The sequence below is a fragment of the Lissotriton vulgaris genome, chromosome 12 (assembly GCF_964263255.1).
Source record: "Lissotriton vulgaris chromosome 12, aLisVul1.2, whole genome shotgun sequence".
Taxonomy (NCBI): domain Eukaryota; kingdom Metazoa; phylum Chordata; class Amphibia; order Caudata; family Salamandridae; genus Lissotriton; species Lissotriton vulgaris.
The window spans coordinates 575,763,467-575,785,202 of NC_141700.1; the positions used below are offsets into that span (position 1 = coordinate 575,763,467).

At 45.3% G+C, this 21,736-nt stretch overlaps 1 protein-coding gene across 2 annotated transcripts in view; it reads right to left on the reverse strand.

Moving 5' to 3' along the window:
* Window positions 1–21,736, reverse strand: part of LOC147677779 (fatty acyl-CoA hydrolase precursor, medium chain-like) — a 239,564-nt gene that overhangs the window by 171,072 nt on the left and 46,756 nt on the right. For both annotated transcript variants that reach the window (XM_086945440.1, XM_086945441.1), the window contains exon 3: window positions 8,924–9,128. In XM_086945440.1, the coding sequence (XP_086801566.1) occupies window positions 8,924–9,128 (205 nt within the window). The remainder of the gene's footprint in view (window positions 1–8,923; window positions 9,129–21,736) is intronic.

Below are 21,736 nucleotides of genomic sequence, written 5' to 3' on the forward strand. Positions count from 1 at the left end.
GAAGTTGCTGGTGCTGACTGAGGTGTTCAGTATGGTGGCGAGCTGGGGACTGTTTTAGCTGTCTCCAAGGTTAATGATTCAGTGCGGGGAGGGATCGTTGAGCGAACCTCAGTGGATGGATTTCATCAGGAGGTGATGGTGGGTGTAGAAGTTGGTCCTATCTGGACAGGTGTTGGATGTTGTCTGTGTTGGGTGTATGGCTGTGGGCGGCGGCTGGCTGGGTCTCGAAGTTTTTGTAGATAGTTGCAATCTTTTTGTGGAAGTGGATGGCGAGTGCCTCGGTGAGCTGTTGAGAGCAAGGGATCGAGTTCTCTGTGGCCGTGGCACAGGAGAATTCTCTGGCAATGGAGAAGAGTTCTTTGACTTGATTGGTGCTCGCTTCGAAGCACCTAGAGAGGGCTTCTTATTCTGTGGTTCTGATGTCGTGGTGGTAGTTGCTGAGGATGTTTTTGTTGGCTTCTCGGTCGGTGTGGTTTTTGCTGGTACTCCATCTTCTTTATAATCGTTTGCATTCATGTTTGGCTGTGTGCAGTTAAGCATGTACCAGGTGGCTTATTTGGCGGCTCTGTAGGTCTTGGGGGGCTCTTAGTGGGTATGACTAGGTTGGCTGCGATGATGATCCAGCTGTTGAAATTCGGTATTGTTTGGTCCAGGTTAGGAGAGGGGATGGGTTCGGTGGAGCTGAGGGCATTAGTCCAACCTGGTAGGAAACACTGGTCCAGTTACGGTAAGGTGCATTGTTGTACCTAGGAGGTGGGTATGGAGGACTGATGAGGCCAAAATGTATAATGGCATGGTCTGTCTGACGGAGTTCGGACGTGTGGCTTAACTTGAATCTGTTGCTAGTCATTAAGATGTGGTTCAGGGTGTGTCCTGCTCTGTGTTTGGAATCGGTGATGATTTGTTTAACTCCTCCCATGCTCGTGACGGAACCGTTCCGTCACGAGCCTCGGGTGGGCAGTGCTGGTGACGGAACGGTTCCGTCACGGCCCGCTCGCCGCACCTGCGTGGCGCGAATTCCGCACCTGCGCTGACGTTCTAAAGAGCCGGCGGGCCATGACGAAACCGTTCCGTCACAAGCACAGCTCACCCGCGGGCTGTGACGGTGCGGTTCCATCACGAGCACGGGAGCACCGCGCGACCCCGCCTCCCCCTTAGCGCTGCGGCGGAATAGCCGCAGCAGCGAAGGGGTTAAAGCCGATGTTGTGTAGTCTCTCAAGGAGGTTGCAGGAGTTGCAGTCAATGTGGTCATCTTTTTGGAAAATTAGGTCTCCTAGGAAGATGTAGCAGTCTGAGTCAACGGTGTGTGGGGTGATGAATTTGGCTATTGTGTTGTTGATGCCTGTGTGAGGCCCCTGCGGGATTTGCTCCCCTTATGTCATTATGTTTCATTGACTAGCCCATTCTTCGCTTACCCCAGGTTTGTAAACGGTCTGTTATGTGAGCACTATTTGATTCAATGCCTATGTAGATTGCCCACTTGACTCATGTACTGAACTGCTACCTTCCTTTCCCTCAAATTGTAAAGCGCTCTGATATCTCTCGGGATCAAGTTTGGGCTACATAATACTTTATAAATAAATAAAATAAATAAATGTGTTCCATGGTGGGGGTATTGTTGTCGATGGTGACTGTGCAGGTGCTGGATTTATTGTGTATGATACCACTGCTTCCCCCTGAATTGTTTGCGCAGTCACTGTGTTTGAGCTTGTATCCTGTGGGGGTTGCTGTTGCGATGTCGGGAGCTGAAGTTCGAGTAAGCCAGGTTTCGTAATGAAAGTTATATCAGGGTGAGGCTGTTGATAAAGATGCCCTAGATCTCAGTGATAAGTTTGCAGAGGAAACTGGCATTCAGGAATATGCAGTTGAGTTGAGCAGTTAGTTGGGGTTCGGTGGGTGTGGGGTTGGCTGATCCACAGGAGAATGTGTTGAATCTGCAGTGGGTGCAGGCGAACAGTCCTTCTGTAGTGTGCGGTGATGTAAGGCAACAGCTGTTGTCACACTTAGGCGTCAGGGTGTGGAGTATGGCTGCAAGGTATGTTCGTCGTTCCGGGGGACCAGGGTTTCTGGTGCTGGCACAATCGGGTCACAGATGAACGCAGACGGGTTTGCCTGTGGAAAATGCCAGCAGCGCGGCCACGCAGCAGCTTCCATTAAGTTGCCCTAAAAGTTGAGAGGAGCAGCGGGGTGGCGTGGGGCAAACCGGTATGGACCTGTAATCGGGCCTCAGGAGGGGGCAGGAGCGGGGTGGCAGGAAAATCAAAACCAGAAAACAGAATAGCAGTGACAAAAGGCATAGTCTGAACAATGGAAGGCAAATAGAATTAAGGCAATCAGGAAAACAAAATAGCAATGAAAAATGGCACAAGTCTGAACAATGGAAGTAACAGCAAAAGGATAAACAACTAAAATTATCTTAGGCAAAGGCAGCGCATTGGCACAGGAGGAGGAGCGGGGCCTCAAATCTCGGGACGATCAAGCTGAGGTGCTGAGGGGCAGCACTTTCAGGCTGATGCAGCAGCTGGGAGCTGCGACCAGACCACAGGGGAAAGAGCTGCTCCTAATTTGAGATCAAAATCTGGATAGCAGAGAAAGACGTTTTGGAAGAATGTAAGAATTCTGCTGAATTATTCTGTGAGCACACCATTTCCCCAGGTGTGCTTAAGACCAAAAGGAGACGGGTGTTTGATAAACATTAAGGGCCATATTTATGTCCACACCAAACACTGCAACGCAGCGCAGCAAGTCTCCTTGCTGTGTTGCATGATAGAGAAAGTGCAGTAATGTGCCAAATTTAAGTCAATATGGCATATTTCTGCATTTTCCCCAGTGCTGGTGCCCTTTTGGCTGCCGAGTGCCAATGCAGGCACCCTTGCACCATGGTGCAAGGGTGCCTGCATTATAAGGAGGATCATATTTGTCCAGGAAGGGGTAACCTTCCTGCATAAAAACAATCCCCTGAGGTTATTTCCTCTTTCAATGTGTGCAGAGGAATGCAGCTCACCTAGGAGGAAAAAAGTGAGGAGAAATATACATATTTCTACTCATTGCACCTCACCTGGGGCAGCATAGATTGTTGGCGAATTCCCAGTTCTACCACATCTGGTAATTCTGAGAATGCATCAAAACCCATGTTTGTGGCATGAGAACACCCATGCAACGCACATGGATACGCGTCCCTGGCGCAGAGTAAGGCAAAGCAGTGATTTGTACTGCGTTGTATTACTCGAGATTTATGAAGCCACTCAGGGACACGCAAGGTTGTCATTTGTGGCTTCATAAATTCCGTGGTGCAAGAGCGACGCTAAGGGTCTAGTAAATATGTCACTCACTCCAAAACCAAAGCCCTCATTTATGAGGAAGTTACGCAGTGCAGTAAGTCACCTATCTACGCTGCAGTGCATGACAGGTAAAGGGCAGGAATGCACCATATTTGAGTCAATATGGCACATGTGTCCTTATCCTTCTGCGGAAGCAGGCACCCTTGTACCGTGGTACAAGGTTGCCTGTTTTGCATGTAGTATTGTTTTTGTGCAGTAAGAGGAACCTTTCAGCATAAAAACAATCTTAGGAGACGTATTCCTCTTTCTATATGTGCAGCACTAATAGAAAGAGGAAGAAATTAGGAGAAATAGAGATATTTCTCCTCGTTATGCTTCCCTTGGGAAGGGATAAATTTTGGAATATCCCTATGTGTACAAGTTCTTGTAAATCTGGGGATGAGTCAAATCCATTGGAGTGGCATGGGAACACCCATGCAACGTCCATGGAGCACCAACCCAGGACAGAGTAACGCAGCGATTTGCACTGCATTGCGTTACTGCAGATTTTGAAATCCACTCAGAGCCATGCAAAGTGACTTTGAGTGGCTTAAAAAATCTGACTTCGAGGTTTGCGCCAAGCATGTACCACTCACCACTCTGCGTGGTGCAAACGTAATGCAACCCTCTCATGAATGAAACCCCAAGAATTCAAAGACAAGAATAAATAGAGGACTGTATGATGTGTTTATATTATTTGAAGGTTCTGTGAAATAGTTTGTAATATGATATCAATATAAAGACAAATAAAGGTGAAAGATAACCTTTATTACAGTCAAAGAGGACTATGGGTGCACAATGGAATGACGAATCTACTATTGACGCAATATGGTGTCATGAAAAGCAACTTGTTATAGAATTGGATTAGGCAAGTCAAGCTAAAGAAACAGCAATAAATGGATGGAAAAAGTAAAGCTATGTTGGCCAGGCATATGAAAACTAATTCAGGAAAACGTAAAATGCATTATTTTATAACAGAGCAGCTATTGCTTCAATAGATGAACAAGACAATACATTTGTGAATTTATCTTATAACATTTACTGTGTTTCAAAGACAGAGGTAAATGCCAGGCTATGTCTTTTGACAAATTGCTGCTTTTTGTGGTGTGTAAAAGGAAAGGCTATAAGATACATTTTTTGTAACAGAGAACAAAATGTAAAAAACAGTAAAAGAACTGTACACATTCAGCAGTTACAAAAATGAAACACATTTTTTTGCAATTTTGAAGTGTAAAAGAAACAAAGATTTTAAGAGGATCAAAACAAATCAAGCCACTTTACTTGGTGATGAAGAAATGATAAATTGTCACTGAAATCTGCTTTCCTCACATTATCCTTTGTGTGCAATATAGTTTTCAGTACAACTGGATGGCTAGGCAAATCTAGTGGCCATTTCAATGTAAAATGAGTTGTCTGTAAATGACAGTGCGCTACCACACAATGCTTTAGTTACAATAAAAAAAATCACCCGCCTCATGTCCATTAAAGCTAGGTGAGTCACAAATGTGTGTTGTTCTAAAAATTGGGTTATGGTTCTAAAACATTCGGGAGCACTGATTTAGAGTATTTTGGATAGTGCAGGAACATATATTATGAAGAAACTGAGAAATATCAAGCTACAACAGCTGCAGTTTTGGATGCAAATTCCATACAACATGCGAACATTGAATTAACAAAACATAATTTCTTGCCCAAGAGATTTTTCCTCATAGACCTATGAACATTTTCTCAAAGTTAGATAGTGGAAAATCATCAAGTCCAGATAGGCTCAGCAAAATAGATGTTGATCTCGAATTTGTCTCCAGCTTTCCTTGCAGTGAGCAACAACAACCTTTATTATAAAACCAGTTAGATTACAACCTTCAGACAACCATATGTCCTTTCTTTTGAACTTTTTTAAGCAAGTTGAGATATCTTTATAAACATGTTGTGACTGGTTTTGCCTTTTCATATAGTCATCATGAGTATTCATTTGTGATCAATTTAGGTAGTTAACAAAGAAGACTCATTAGACATTGTGGACATGGTTGTTCTCTTTTTGCACTGTCAAATATGGCCTTTAATACCAAACCTGTTGAACAGGTCACGCTTTATAAATCTCAGATTGCATCCTGATTAATGTCTATCTTGCCTTGACAATCATTATTGCTTAAGTGAAAAGGGCAGGTCTAACCCCCTTCAATAAGTTTTTTCATAGGTTCATGAGGTCATATGTCAACAAAAAGTTTATATTCAAAGGGGAGGGTGTTCGGACACGTAGGCTGACAGCATCCTCCTTCTATAAATGGGTGCATGTTGCATGCGATACATCATGATGAAGTTGGATTTCATGATGGTCTTAATATATGAAATAAATCAGGGTATGTTTGAAGCAATGAACTGAAGAAGAAACTTAAACAGTGCAATTGAAAAACAAATTAATAGATATCCAGGGGTTATAATCATTCACTGTCTCTCTGATTATTCTCATATAAAAATACCCTGAAATTTTTTGACACTAAAATACTCAAGTTTTGGAAAAGCCACCAATCACATTAGCAAATACATCGATTATTGTTAACATGTTGAACCTAATTTTACCCTTGTGTTTGAAAATGTTCCAGGTTCTATTTCACAATCATTTATTACCAAACTTTTTTTCATTTTGGGGGGTAGAAGACTCTTGGCTTTAAAGAAGCTCATTGTTCTGAAACGAATAAGTGACTGGGTGTTTGTCCAACCTTGAAGTATACTATTTACCTTTTCAAAGTGGATACATGACATCCTATGGGTATTTTCTGCTAATTGATCAGCAACATTAAGTAATACATTTACCTTCCCCTTGATCTATGAGAACTTTGATCCAGCTGTCATCAGGATTCATCTTAGTTTACAGCTTTTTAAAGAATTGTATAAAATCTTTGATGCAAATTAGGGATGATAGATTTGATATTGGTATTTTTTTTAGCAACAGTCCTATCTAACGTAATCCAGTGGTGAGTCAAATTTTTGTGTTTGCTATAATAGCTCCTTTGTAGAAAGTACACAAGAGGTTTTTATCAGCTATGAGGACAGGAGCATTAAACAGTTGCAGGATTCTTTGACCCAACTCAAAAATTAGTTAAACGAATTCAAAAACCTTTAAACTCAGATTATCTAACACAAATTCTGGTGTTGACTGATGAAAAGTTTTTATCGGCCTCTAGTGGTGCAAAACCATTAGCCATAAATTTTATGAGAAAACTTAATGGAGTCTAATGTGGATTTCAGAAACAACAATAATAATTCTTTGGTTCTATAGGGTCATACTTACTGCTAATATTAAGAGACATCATTATTTCAAACTGAGCTATATCACTATCAGATATTCTTTATCATATTACTAGCAGCCTGTCCCGAAGTTGTCCGGGTTTGAATTGCTGCCGGCCAGTAGTATATTGTTTTGTAGGATTTCGTTTAGATAGCATTTCTTATCTGTGACAGGCCTGTGAAACGCTCTGATTCACAGTGCACTGCTGATGCACTTAAGAGTGCGCATTCAGTAGTGTGTGAACTCGAGTTTCCCTACTTTATTTTTCCTTGCAATATTATATAGCGCAAACTCGACAACATGGCATGAGCACAATTTACATTACAGAAGAACACATTCATTTGTGGTAGGCACGCGGAGACAAAGCGATTTGCCTGGAATCACAGGATGTTGAGCTGATGCCGAGATTCGAACGTAGCTCCCCAGCTCTAAAGTTCGCAATTCTAGAACTTGTGGCGGGAGGTGTGTCTAAAAGTGTATGTCGGTGCTGGCCATCAATGAGAGAGACCTGTGCATTTTTCAAATGGGTGGTGAAAAAATACGAGTATGTTGCTGGAGATGTGGGCCGCCGTGCCACCAATGTACTTACCGGGGGAGGGTAAACACCCATTATTACGCACCTTTATTTCCGCATACCATCACTCCGCATACTTTCATTACGAAAGTACCATGACTCTGCAATGCCATTATAACGCATGGCATTACATTTTATATACTTTTACCATGCATACATTTACAACGAAATTCGTTGTAAATGCATGCATGGTAAAAGCATGTTTTTTTAATGTTTGGATAAGGTAAGTATGGGTATAGGGGTATATGTTTTGGGGTACTGAGGTATATGTTTTGGGGTGTTTGCATACTTTAAGGGTTCAGATATGGTTTTGGGTTATGGGTACAGGGGTAGTTTTAGGGTATAGGGATAGGTATGGGTGTTGGGGTACAGGGGTATTTTTAGGGTTCAGGGCTAAGTTTGGGTTTTGGGTTACATGGGTATTTTAGGGTTCAGGGGTAGGTTTGGGTTTTGGGGTACAGGGTTATTTTTAGGGTTCAGGGCTAGGTTTGGGTTTTGGGGTACAGGGGTATTTTTAGGGTTCAGGGGTAGGTTTGGGTTTTGGGGTACAGTGGTATTTTTAGGGTTCAGGGCTAGGTTTGGGTTTTGGGGTACAGGGGTATTTTTGGGTTCAGGGGTAGGTTTGGGTTTGAGGTACAGGGGTATTTATAGGGTTCAGGGCTAGGTTTGGGTTTTGGGGTACAGGGGTATTTTTAGGGTTTAGGGATAGGTTTGGGTTTTGGGGTACAGGGTATATTTATAGGGTTAAGATGGGTTAGTGTTTAAGGGTTTTGGGGTATTTTAAGGAGTACGGTGGGTTATGATTATGGGGTGCAGGGGTATTTAAAGGGAGCAAGGTGGGATTAGCACACGATATGAGACATGGCATGAAGGGCAGAACGTACCGCACGCCCCCAGCGTTTGTCACACCCCCAGCACACGCCCACAGCACAACGCAGACACGCCCACAAGGGACTACTTTGCTGGCACGGTTCTTTTACCTTTTATATGTATATGGTGGGCGTCTGCATAGCCTATGTCCTTGTGCTGCAACTGCCCTTTCCAATGCTGTATTGGGTGTTGTGATTGGTGCTGTGGTTCCTGAGATTACCCGCCTCAAAGGTTTGGGCTCTCTCTTTATTATATTAGTATGGATGTATTGCTTAGGATCATACAACAGATATGAGTCTCGTCTACACAGTCTGAACTAGTACACTTGCAAGTAAGTCAATATTTATTTACTTATTTGTGTGTTGTTGGAAAAGAATCATTGGACCCTGCATGTGAGACTTTGAGGTAAGCCCCTAATAGATACCTAATTGGGCTTGCAGTTGTTGATTAAACTGTCCATTTACCTAATTCTTATCAAACAAATTCAAATAATTAAAGTCTTCTGCATAAGTGATTCACTCACTGCCAGCTTTGGTGGTTGTTGTTTCATCCTATTAAATGGTGGAATATAGCGTGTTGCTGTCTGAAAGGCATGCAATTCACCTTGATTGGGTTTTGGTTGGTAGCCTCTAGATCAGTACTCAGACTGCATGTCACCGTAACACAGTTACTCTCTTAATCTACTGTTAGTTTTATTTCATTGGGCCTTCAGAGCTAGGTCCAGGAGTAATCATTTGTATCTGTTTAACTTCAAATTCCACCAGGGAATGTTGGTGCTAAAACGCATATACTTATATTTAATGCATTCACATTGTGGCATGTAACAATACCAGATGGCTTTATTATGATGACCAAACATTGCTTTCTTACATTGGAGGATAGGCTGTTGCATCCCTGACATCGGTCCATGGCGTGGGACGTTCTGGAGGAGAGAATCTCAATTCTTCAAGCGGAGGTTTTGCAAAAGGAATTCCCAGAAAAGTGTTTATTACTCTGTCTGTTCCTTCAACTCGGAGCTGTGTTCCTTGAACTTGGCCATATGTTGTTGTTACTAGAGGTCCACGAGCATCTCTTCCTGTGTAAAGTAAAATGATCTGAATTATTCAAGCATTCCTACCTTTGATATAAAAAGATTTAAAGACCATATTTTGCTGTCATCAAAGATTTTACTATTTTTCACCTCTCACAATAATTTGTAAATCATTTTTTCATCTTTGGGCATCCTTTAGCCACCATAGCTGGACTTTCAAATTTAGATTATCCAGCTAAACTAGTAGTTTTTCTCATTAAGTAAGCTCCCAACTCTGCTGTGGGAGTGGTGGCAAAAAAGATGAAAGATGGGTAGTCTGATCCAAAATCAAGAGTATGTCTTCAATCTAAAGAAAATCACAGTTAAACTGTTCTTTTTGATGTCTTTGTTATAACACCTTAATGTACATTAAACAAAATGAGAAATTCACCTAAAAATCACAGTTAAAGTGCAACTATGGTTATCAATTAAGACCGAAAAACCACTGGAATTTGCAAATTATTGTTAGGATCATAATCCATAACTTACGCAGCAGCCATGCATACTATAACCTGCAAGGGAATTTGAATGTATACTTTTCCATGTGTATTTGTGGTCATGTTGCAAAAGGTGAGAGTTCTGCATCTAAAGTGACCAGCAATTCTTTCAAGCCTGCATAGAGATTTATACCTTATTTTAAAGCATGCAATCAGTTTTGGACGCAGCTCTAACATCTCAAGTGGTTTTAGAATACGTTGCTTCCTTTGTATAAGCCTTTTTTGAATATGGTGGGATGTCAAACTGTAGGTTGTGACACTTAGGGCCTGATTCCGATCTCGCTTGGAAAGCCCTCCTTACGGCTCGGATCTGGGGGGCTTTCTGAGCGAAACATGCTCCGGGAGTCCGAACGAGTGAGTACGATGCATCCGTATGCTTACAGACTCAAGTTGATCGGACTCCTATTGAACTCTATGGGATCCTGTATACAGACGCGTACACAGGCTTCCATAGCAAAAAGGGGTGGGATGCTTGGATTGCGGGGACCCATGGCACCCCCATGACAGATTCGGAGCGCCCCAGATGAAAGGAGGCCCGCTATGGACCCCCGAAGTTCGATTCCGACAACCTTTTTGTCTTGCTGAGATCAAGTTGATGCGGCTGTCCGAATTGTGCATCGTACTCGCTTGGTCTGAATCTGGCTCCATTGCGCGGCACGATTCATCTATGATTCATCTACGAATGAGTCGTACGGACAGGACCAGGTTCGTTAAAGTTTCGGTCAACGCGTATGCGATCTTCGCAACGTACTTGGTCGTTCCGAGCTGTGTACGATTCGGTGAGAAACAAGGGCTACGAATTGGATCCGGGAAAGCCAAATTCGATTTGGAGACCTTCCAAATGACATCGGAATCGGGCCCTTAATATTGCAAATCATTCCTTTATTACTCTTGGAAACAAAAAGTATTTTTGAGGCATGGACATGTTTGTAGGGCTGGATGTGCCAGTCTTTTAAGGTCCCATCATCTATGTACCAGTTTCTTGTCAGTGTTTTAAAAATAATATTCCCTAGTGCAATTGCACTGCAAAACTGCCCATGAGGGCGTCTTTCCAAAAATCTGTGGAGATGGTAATTCAAAAATGCAATCATGTATTTTAGCTGGTTGCCTTAGTTCGTAAACCTTGTAGCAAAGGAAATACATCTTTTATGGCATACAAATGGTGTTGGTTCATCCATGAGGGGGAGACAAGGAACTAGCTCTAAGGTAAGCAGATTGCAGATTACGTCCCCTGCTTGGGGATGGAAATGGGCTAAATAAGGAGAAGGAATTTCACTATTTTTTTGTAAAGAACACATTTTATTTTTATGTCTGGAAATTGGCATTTGGCTGTGTAGCAATTCCAATCTACATGATAAGCTAGCAAGACAATTTTCTTCAACCCTGGAATATATTGAATGTACTTTTCATTACATGCTCAACACTTGTCACCACTTTTATTTATGTTGGGCTGTATTGATTTTAATACAAATAAATATTTAAGTTGTAGACAAGTGATCTATTGTATTTTAAATAATTGTAACAGTTTGAACATGGCAATAATTGTGTTATTTCATGGTTATTTTGATAAATTTGGATCTCCGACATAGTACCTACAGTCCTATTTTTATCACTTAGCTATCTTAGTCTAGTAAGTCCTGGTTGTTTGGACAGATGTGTCCTTTCATGATGGCACTCAGGGTCCTATTTTAAATCACTCTTTTTTCCTTGATTGAGTAACATTTGGTTGTTTGAACACATCTGTTTTCCAATATGGTGCTTGTGATCCTATTGTAAAATAAGGTACAATGGCGGAAATCCTGTTGGCTATTTGCATGTATTTGGATTTCCAACATGGCACCTGGGGTCACTGCTTCACCACTTTACTATCTCACGTAAAACATTTTTGCTTTTGGATACATTTGGTACATCTCTACTTCCAATGGGCCCCCTGCAGTCCTGTTTATAACCACTTTACTCTTTCCTTATGGTACACCTTTATAATTTGGTTACTCTTTTACTTCAAATATGGCATCCGGCATCCTACTTTTGTAAGTAGTTTTTAGCTGGAACGATTGTAAGTTAAGACATATTGGTGGAATGCTCATTTGAATTCATTGTGCAATTGCAGAACCTTTTAGTGCATAAGTATAAGGTTTTGTGAGAAGGTGATGTGATTAGACTTTTGCACGTTATTAACATATACATATTTGATACTACAGTATATTAGCTATTGAAACTACTTATGTTAAGCATTATATGACATCATTATAGGGATGTGGATTTGTATATGGATGATTGGAAGTACACTGGTTTTGCTGTTCCATAACCATGTTACAAGACAGAGCTTCTTTAGTTTCCTTAGGCGTCCTTAGACATGACTAATGGGTGGGATCAAGGGACTCTTTCCTGACAGGAAATTATGATGGGAGTTTCTCTCACCTTTGTATTTAATGTCAGCAGTATGGGACAAGCTCGCATTTTTCTGGTTTGGAGGGGCGTGCTGATTTACACATTCTACAGAACATACTACTACAGGTATTTATCTGAGTGCCAGAAATTAAACCTCCTGGCTTTCACTGGGGCATTTAGTTTAGTTGAGTTGGTCAGCTATGGTTCAAAGAAACTCAGAGGCTGTGCTTATGGTATATGTTTTCACTTTTCCAATATGGCGCCTTGTTATTGGGTTTGGAGTTTTCTATGATGATGTGTGGTTTTGTATTTTTCTGAGGTACTGACCCCTGGTTTTAACAAGCACCCTTTGTGTTGTTCCTGGGTACTTTTTTGGATTGGTACTTGTGAGTATTTGGGTGTATTATGTGATATGTCTGTGGCGCCTTATCTTTGAGTACACTCGCAAATGCCATTTTGCATCCATTCAGTCTTGTTTACTTAATCTTAGCTCAACCCTGGGTAGCTGTAGCTAAGAGCAGAAAGGCTTGGCAAAGAGTAAAGCATTTACCAGCACCAAACAATCAAATAAGAAACCCACACACCAATAAAGAGACACAACAAAACTTTATAACAATAGAGTGTATTTATACAAAGTTTCAGAGGCCATTTTCATCACAATCCACCTGAGGCTTCTGGAGATACAGATTTTAGACATTTTTATTACTTTTAAATGCAACCACAAACAAGCATTGGTTAACAAAAAGGTGGTAAACTATTCAAAGTTTTAAAGAGGTATTGAGGGAACTCCAGCCCAGGGTGGGCAACCAAATCCATCAGGGAAAAGGTCTAGGGGCCCAGAGAGGATACTTTGGACATTTATCTGACCACCAGAGCATTTTTAAGGCAATTTACAAACTTTACAGTACGACCACCATGGACATCAATGGAGTGGTCCTGGTGCTGAGGATACACGCAAAAAAATGCTCAAAGGATGCTCCGGTTGTGGTGCAGTTGATGGGAGTGTCTTTGTGGTGGTCCACCAGTTTACGGGTGAGGAGGGGCAACTTTGGCCACAGAGATCGAAGTCCACAAACTACTCTATGTTGCAGTGATGGTCCAGTCGATGCAGGGCTACTGATCTTCTTGCACAGCAGCTGGGGGGAAATCCTTAAGTGGGATCTAGTGTCCCTTGAGTATGATGAATCTGGTGTTTCATAGCACTTCTGGGTCCAGCGGCCACAAAGCAACTTTTGGCTATCTCAGATTTGTCCTTTTGTGGGTCCGGCGACTGGTAGCAGCAAAAAGTCTGCAGTGGTATCCAACTTTGTCACAGGAGCGGGTTCCAAGGGATTTGCCAACTGGTCCTTGGAGTCACTGCCTTAGGATGTGGCTAGGAATCAATTTTTCCTCAAGCCAAGAGCTGCAGGCACAGTCCTAACTTTGCTAGCCCACAGTGCTGAAGGTATAGTCCTTCTGACAGTGTAGCCTCTCTTTGTGCACTTTCAATGGCAGCAGGGCAGTCTTTTTTCATTCCTTTCTCCTATTCCAGAGTGATATGAGGAGCAGGGTGCCGGGGGTTCCACATGTATTCCTGGAAAGAGTCCAGAAGAGACCACACGGTCAGTAGCTAATGGACTACTGGGTCCACTCCTTCCTAAGTGATGTGTTTCCTGCAATTTGTGGCGTCTAGCTATCCCAGAGGGCCACATTCTTGCCCTTTTCAAAATGGCATGATCCTTCCTTTTTCATCAGGAGCACAGTAGCTCACTCTAGAGGTGTGGCTACCATTGTGCTACACGCCTATGGGAAAACTGGTTTGAGAACGGGCTTTTGCTCTCTGGCTGTGGCTCCTAATTGTCTGCAGTAATAAAAGTTATCCTGCTCAGGGGTGTTGTTGCAGTTGGCCCTTCAAAGGCGGCTTCCCCTTTGAAGCTTGCCTTTCGGACTAATACTTTGAGTGGCCATCCTGGAAGAAGAGGGAACACCTAGCTCTGAGGCAACTGCTTTTGTTCCTGGGCCAGGGGAGCCATTCACACATCTCCCTAGGTGGGCAGAAACTCTCTGTATGCCAGGGCCTTTGTGAGGTCGTTGGACTATCTGGGGTGCAGAGTGGTAACTCTCTAAAGGTTGCCTTCCTTAATAATGACATTACATTTGGAATGGGCATCAGGTCAGGTTTAATGCAACAATTAATTTGATACCTTACTTGACCCACTTAGGTAGTCCCATTCAGAGGTTAACCAGGTTAGGGTGCCAGTCAGTAACCCTGTGTTAGCCAATAGGGCTTAATACCTTTTCGCCAAAAAAACAACAATTGTGTAACGTTGCTGTTAAGACATATACAAATTGTGTGCCCTACTTAATAATACATAGCTCTCTTCCATAGGGCTCCATAGGCCTTCCTTAGAGGAGACTTACATATAATGTTAAAGGAAGTGGGAGTTTTGCCATTAGCTATAAAGACGAAGTCAAACTAGCAGTATAAACACTGTCCTTTCAATCTGCGGTAGCAGGCTGGGGTCCATATTGTCCTTTGTCACACTTAGGGTGGCACAACTAGTGCTGCACCCTGAGTGATCACTCTACCTTACATGCCCTGGGTACCCTGGGCACCATATACTAAGGACTTATAAGTAAGTCGGTCCTTGCCAACTGGGAATAGCCAATTCAACATGTCTTTTATATAGGATTAGACCACTGGCAGTGAAGTCTGGTTAGCAAGCCTCAGTGCACTCTTAGAGTCAATAAACCAGCAGCATCAGTCCAAAAATGTGGGGTTGAACATGCAAAAAGAGGCATTTCCTTACAGTATTCGATTTTTCACATTAAAATACAACATTCTAATAATTCCTGATTTAATTTTCAAGATTTTGCCCATGTTGATGCATTCAGAGTTTACTCACAATGTATGATTACTGGTACATCTGTTTGTCTTTACACTTTTTTATGCCCATTACGATTTTCCTGAATTTTGCTCTTTTCATTTTGAATTGAGTGAGCACTTATGGTTATCAAATATTGGTTCTTATGATATCATTGTTCAATGAACTATATACTTACCTTTGGCTGCACATTGGCTGGTGACATATGATGCTGGGCCTTTGCACCACTCGTAATGTTACTTTAACCCCTTCCCCTTTTCTCAACCTGTGCTAAGCCATTTTTGGGTATTTGGGGTAGTTCGAGCTTAGGCCCCTATACCTTTTTGTCCACATACGGAGGCATATTTACAAGAGGTTATGACTACAGGAATGTCACTTTTTATGATGTTTCTGTGACGATAAACACTTTGTGTTACTTACAAGGCAGTGTTGAGCCACTTAGCGTGGCTTAACACCGCCTTGAGAATAAGGCCCTCTTTCACGCAGCACTTAGCGTGAAAGGGGCAGGCATGGGTGTTGCAGTGGGCATTTCTCTGCAATACCCATTGCCTTTTGGCGCTGCCCCCAATTTACAAGGGTGGCGTAAATATGGGTCAGCGCCAAAAATGAGACCAGGGAAAACCTGGTCTTAACCTGGCAGAATAAGGAGAAATTATTAATTTCTCCTTGTTTTTGCTGTTTCTATGTGTGCAACATCATGCAGCACACATAGAAACAGCAATTCCCCATTAGTGATTGTTCATGTGCAGGAAGGTGTCCCTTCCTGCACATGAACAATCATTAAACAAGCATTTACAATGCAATAGGTCTCACAACTGGGAGCTTTTGAGCTACTGGCATTGTAAATGGCAATGCCTTTTATAATATTAAATGTCATTGTCATTTACAATACCAACAGCTCAAACTTTGACAAAAGCGAGATCTATTGTATTGCAGAGTGCGGTGTCCGTGAACCGGGCACTACGCTCACCATTAAAGTTTTTAAAAAAATGTAAACTGAGCGCGGTGTCCCTAAAGCGGGCGCCGCTTTTAGCATGCAACTTTATTAAAAAATAAATAAAAGCTGAAAGACAGAAAGCATAGTGTCCCTGAAGCAGATTCTGCGTCCTTCTTATAAGTAATAAAAAACGTTGCCATTATAACGTGAGTGCTGTGGGAGTAGGGGGCTGCCGCTTTTAAAGTTAGAGCTGCATAACGCTCCATACGAAAAGCAGCTGCCATTCTCACATGGGGCTTGCTGAAAACACGAATAGCAGGCACCATTGTCCCCATTAGTCAACAAACAAAAAAGTGCTCACCGACTTATAATGCAGACCATGTAACAAGCCAAGCAAAAGTTCCATTTGTTATGGCAGGTAACAAATGCAGACAAGGGGGTACCAAGGAGGGTCTAACAAGCCTATTTATGAATAATAATCCAGCATTTGCAAAGGACAATGGCACAAGCCAATTAAAAATATGGGCGGAGAGTGGACGGGGCTTCAAAGCCATACTCCACCACGGTATGCCTCGCAGCAGCACATGCGCTGCCCAGGCTCGACCTAAAAATGACGAGTTGCAACTTCTACATGTGCTGAATTGTGTAGCACATATAGAAGTTACAATGCGCCATTAGTGATTGTTTATGTCTAGGAAGGAAAAACATTCCTGCACATAAACAATCATTCCCTGCAACACAGGCACCCTGGTACTATTTCAAAATGACTACTTTTTTACACATTCTTTTACATTTGGAAGACAGAAATGCATAGAAAGTCAATTGGTAATAACACTACTTCCATTATTTTCTTTTCCCCTAAGTCTTATGATAACAATGGTACCTCACTTGTGTGGGTAGGCCTGGTGCACGCAACAGGAAATGGCCCAAAAAGCAACTTGAACACATCACATTTTTCTAGTGAAAACGGACCCATTTTTCACAATTTGCCTAGCTGTGATTTGGAACCCTAGCTCAGCCGGCAACTAGGAAAAGCTAGTAAACCTAAAAAAAATTGAAAACTAGACACCAGAGGGAACCTAGGATGGGGTGACTTGTGTGGGTCTCAACAGGTTCTGTTACCCAGAATCCCTACAAGCCTCAAAATTTGCAAAAACACACATTTTCCTCACATTTCTGTGGAGGAAAGTTGTGGGACCAGCGGGCTGACACATATTTCTCATCCCCGAGCATTCCCACAGGTCTCCCAATAAAAATGCTACCTCACTTGTGTAGTTGGGCCACATACCTGTGACAGGGAAGGGCCCCAAATGTATTGTGGTGACATCAAATTATCTAACACAAAACAACTTGATTTTACAAGGGGGGGCACCTGTGTTTTTGGACCCGGGCTTGGTGGGCATCTGTTATCTAGTATTTTTCTGCCCCCTTGGGGAAGATGAGCGTAAACATATCGCTGATCTGCCCCCAAGGGGAGCAGAAATGGCTACAATGTGTGCCAAAAAAAAGGGAGTGACCCTTGACTATAGGGCTGCTCTCTGACATGCCCATCAACATATCCCTGGTGCCTAGTGGGCTTTCTGCCCCCATCAGATCGGGTTCAATAACCACCATCTGTCCACAAGGGGGGATATCAAGACTGTACCCATTTTTTTCTGGGGGATGGGGGCATCGGCATGCCCTTTCTGGGCATCCCCACCCCTACACAAAGTAAAAATAGTCCCTGGTGCAATCGCTAATGCACATGTGTCCCCCAGGGGGCAGAAATACTGTGCCCATTTTTTATGGAGGGGTAGGAGCATTGGCATGTCCATTCTGGGCAGACACCACCTCTACACTAAGTAAAGAATATAGTCCCTGGTGCCTAGTGGGCAGATCGTGGCTATTTCCCCCACGGGGGCAGAAAGCCTGTGCCCTTTTTGCAGGGGGGACATTAGCATGCCCATTCTGTGCCGCTCCCAACTGTCTTTTATAAAAAAAATCCATTGTGAAAGATTGTCTCTTTTATGTTTGGGAGTGGGGGTATTAGCATGCCCATTTGGGGCAGCCCTCACCCCCTATATTTATAATCCCTGTGGCCTAGTGGGCTCGGAGCTAATAACCTCCATCTGCCCTCGGCCAGAAAAGCAGAATATGCCCAAATATTTGTTGGGGAGCGGAGGCCCTTGCCCAAGGGGTTGCTCCCCCCTAACCTGGTGTCTAGTGGTGGATCCCAAAGCCGGGAACAACTAGAGGAGGGTACCATTGGAAAGAGAGGTTATCCCATTTCCAATGGTACCCCTCCTGTCTGCCTATGTGCTTGGGGGCCTGAGATAGCCCCGCGAGCATATAGACAGGGAAAGTAAAATGACCTGATAGGCTCATTTCACTTTCACTTTCAATGTAATGACGTTGGTGCTCCAGTCACGCTGATCATCATTACTGCTGAAAAAATTATTCCCCTGGGGCCGGTCCTGGAAGCAGCTCTCCGGAAACTGGTGCGAGGGACGGTGCTGCAGCCATTCACTCATACGGAATCAACCAGCTCCCTCTTCCCCAGCGGCATCGAGGGAGAGTGACAGAACGATTCCGGGACCCGTTGTGAGGAGTGAACAGGTCCGGCGGCATAGAAGCCAAGCGGGAGAAAATGGCAACCAGACCTGGCGTGTCTGCCTAAGTTCGGTCCTGGAAACAGTGCCTCGGGAACTGGACCAAGGACTCGTGCGGTGGCAAGATCAGGCACGTCCAGAAGAATTGCGGCAACGGCGGCTGGGGCACGCAGACCTTCGGGTGAGCCGCAGAGCAGCGCAGGTGAGGCCACGGCCCAGAAGGCCTTTTGGTTGGGGGGGGGGTGAGCCCAGAGTCTGTGGCCACAGCCAGAGGGGACTGGGTCTGTGGGTTGCAGAAGAGCGGCTCAGAGAGAGCAGGCAAGAAGACGGGTCTGCAGCTGGTTGGCACGGTGGGGCTCGGAGGAGCACGGATTGTCTCCCCTGGCCATAGCAAAGTCCGTTGGCCAGGCCCAGAGCAGTCGAGCAGGGCTGAGGGATACCGCCTGAAGGTGAGGCCAGCGCAGCCGCAGCACCAGGGTCATTGGGCATGGCGGGACCATTCAGACTACAGCAGGAGCATCCACCCTAACTGTCTACTAGCACTCAAATTGGGTGGCGCTGAACAGAGCACTTACTGGTGGGACGGGCATGGCTCTCTCACGCTCAAGGGGCCCATATGACAGGGTCGTCCACTGGGAAATACGGAATAGCGGAGAGGCGGTGACAGCGTACAGGGAGGCCTCCCAGAGTCAGGAGTGCAGCAGTTGGCCACAGAGTATAGCATCAATGTTGGAGCAGGCGAGGCCCCCATTACTGGTGTTCAACGACAGAGTGGAATTAGGGAGCAGCACCACTGAAAGTTGACAGTCAGTACAGTCATGGTGAAATTACAAAGGGAAAACGCACCCGAAGCGGAGAGACGTCCCCTACCAACAGGCACCTGGAGACCGATAGGAGGCCTACGACTGAGAGACTGCGACACATACTGCCACACTGACTGGGGGGACCGATCCCACAGCAGGTCCTAAAGAGGCGCCCTCCTCATGAGAAGCTGCAGGTTGACACGAGAGGACCAGTTGGGTGCTTTGCAGGGATCCCATCACTGACACAAGGGGTGGCCTGGCTGGAGCAGAATAGAAGGGCGCGCTGCCCACGGGAGGAACCCACTCAGGAGCTTTGCCGGACGACACTGAGAACGTGGGACCAGTGGGTAAGCCAAACAGAGGACTCGCAGAGGAGAGTGCACGCATGACCTAGCGCTGGCGCCGATTGCTCACGTGAGCACCAGACAAGACCCGGGACCCGGGGGGCCGACAAGGCCTGTCAGCGGTGAGGTAGAGGGGTATTGGGGAGACAGGTCTCGTGGATGGGCCATGAGGTCGCAGCGGTGACTCAGGTGAGACGTGGACCCAAGGCTGCTGAGCAGAGGGGACCTGGTGCGACAGAGGCCTGGGGGATTATGCAGAATGGCCTGCAAGAGTAAGGGGAACGCCCTGTCGGAGGGGAACGTCCATGTTGGTGGGGGCAAAAGACAGCGAGACAGCCGGAGAAGAGGAACGAGGGCAAACACTGTGAGAGCGCAGATGGTGGAAGGGCTGATCGATGGGAGTGGCCCAGCCTCACTGTACCCAGGCACGGAAAACCACTAGGGTTGGACATTTTAAGTTATGGCCAGGCAGCTACCGGGGCAGAAGAGTCACGGAGAGGCCTGTATTACCATAGACTCTGCGGGTTCCCAGCCACAACGAGGAGCCTTTGGGGAGGCTCCTAGCAGTTAGGCCCAGTCAAGAGGGGAGGCCATGACCGGGACTGGATCTGAGGGCCATGCACAGGCAGCGGAAGACCAGGCTTCAGTACCCGTTAGCTGCCAACGGGGGGCACAGCATTGAAGCTAAAGAGATATCAGTACAGGAGCAAGTTGGCGCTAACCTGAAGCGGCTGAAAGCAGTGCTGCTCAGGGGTTTAACAAGGCATGACACGGGGGCCACCAGGTCCACACCAACACACAGGAGATGAGACAGAGCATCACTGAGGCAGAGCTTGCAAGTGTGGAGCCGGCATGTCCTCGCTGCAGGGGAAAAAGGAGCGGTCACTGAAAGACATGCTGACAAAACCCCCACAAGCAGGTGGGGGAGAGCAGATTGTCTACGTCCAAGCAGGTGGACCAGGAGGTGGAATGCACAGAGGCTCCGGTCACCCGCTCCTTCCTTGAGACACTGTTCAATACCCTATGAGATGACTTCCAGGCACTGAAGAGAGATCTTGCGGGGGAGGTGAAGGAGATCCAGAGTGATGTGGACGCAGTTGGAGAACGAGTAGCTGCCATGGAGGACCACGATCAGGCCAGGGTGGAGGAAATAGACAGCTCCAGCAGGAAGTGCTCTGATTGCGGGATCAGCAGATTGACCTCCAAGCACACGCTCAAGGCGGAACAACGTACGAGTGAGGGGGGTTCTATCGGGCAAAGAGGGCTCGGACATGGTTCAATATCTACAGGGACTGTTATGACACATACTGGGGGTTTCGGAAGGACTTGGTCATTCAAATAGAAGGGCGCCTGCCCCCTCGCCTGATATCCTGGCCTTTCTACCGAACTTCCCACTCAAGAAGTGTATACTGAAGGAAGCCAGGGCGAAACACCCAATCTCATATCAGGGCCACCCCGTAGCCCTCTACCAAGACCTGGCGTCGATAACTCAACAGAAACGGCGAGAGTTTTGGATGGTGACCGCACATCCGCGAGATCAGGGGGTGGCATACTCTTGGGGCCATCCATTCAGGCTGATTTTGAAATGAAACTGCAAACTACACCATCTCAAATCTTTGCAAGACACCAGCAAGATTCTAGGCCTGGATCAACCAAGTGAAGAGATGGTGCCCAAGCCAGATCCCAGACCCCCCGCGAAGAATGGCAGAGAGTCCGGGGGAGGCGCCTATCCTGAGCATCCGAGGGGTCCGGACCCCTCAACCATAGCACAAGAAAGGCAAGCACTACTCAAGACAGTGCTCAAGGACACAGCCTCCCAAGATAGCTCCTAAATGCTGGTGGGATAACATGCAGAAAATAGACATTAGTGGCGCTGGGGAGGGTGGGGGCGGTCGATGGGAGCGGGGAGACGGGGAACCTGGAGCCACGATATGCTCCTAATATCTTTCTTTCCTAAGGGTGCACGCTTGCACAAATGGCCCTGGACATTCTGGGGGGTTACAGGATGTTAAGTTTGGGTTAGGGAGGGGGTGGTAAGGAAGGAACTGGTGTGTCGGGGGATGTGGCTACGGGACAGAGGATCGAGGAAGGGGCAACTGGCAAGGGAGAGGGCACTAGGAGGGGACAGGGTCTCGGGGAGTTAAGAGGGCGAACACCAACTTCTGACCCGATACCATGGCAGTCTCCAAA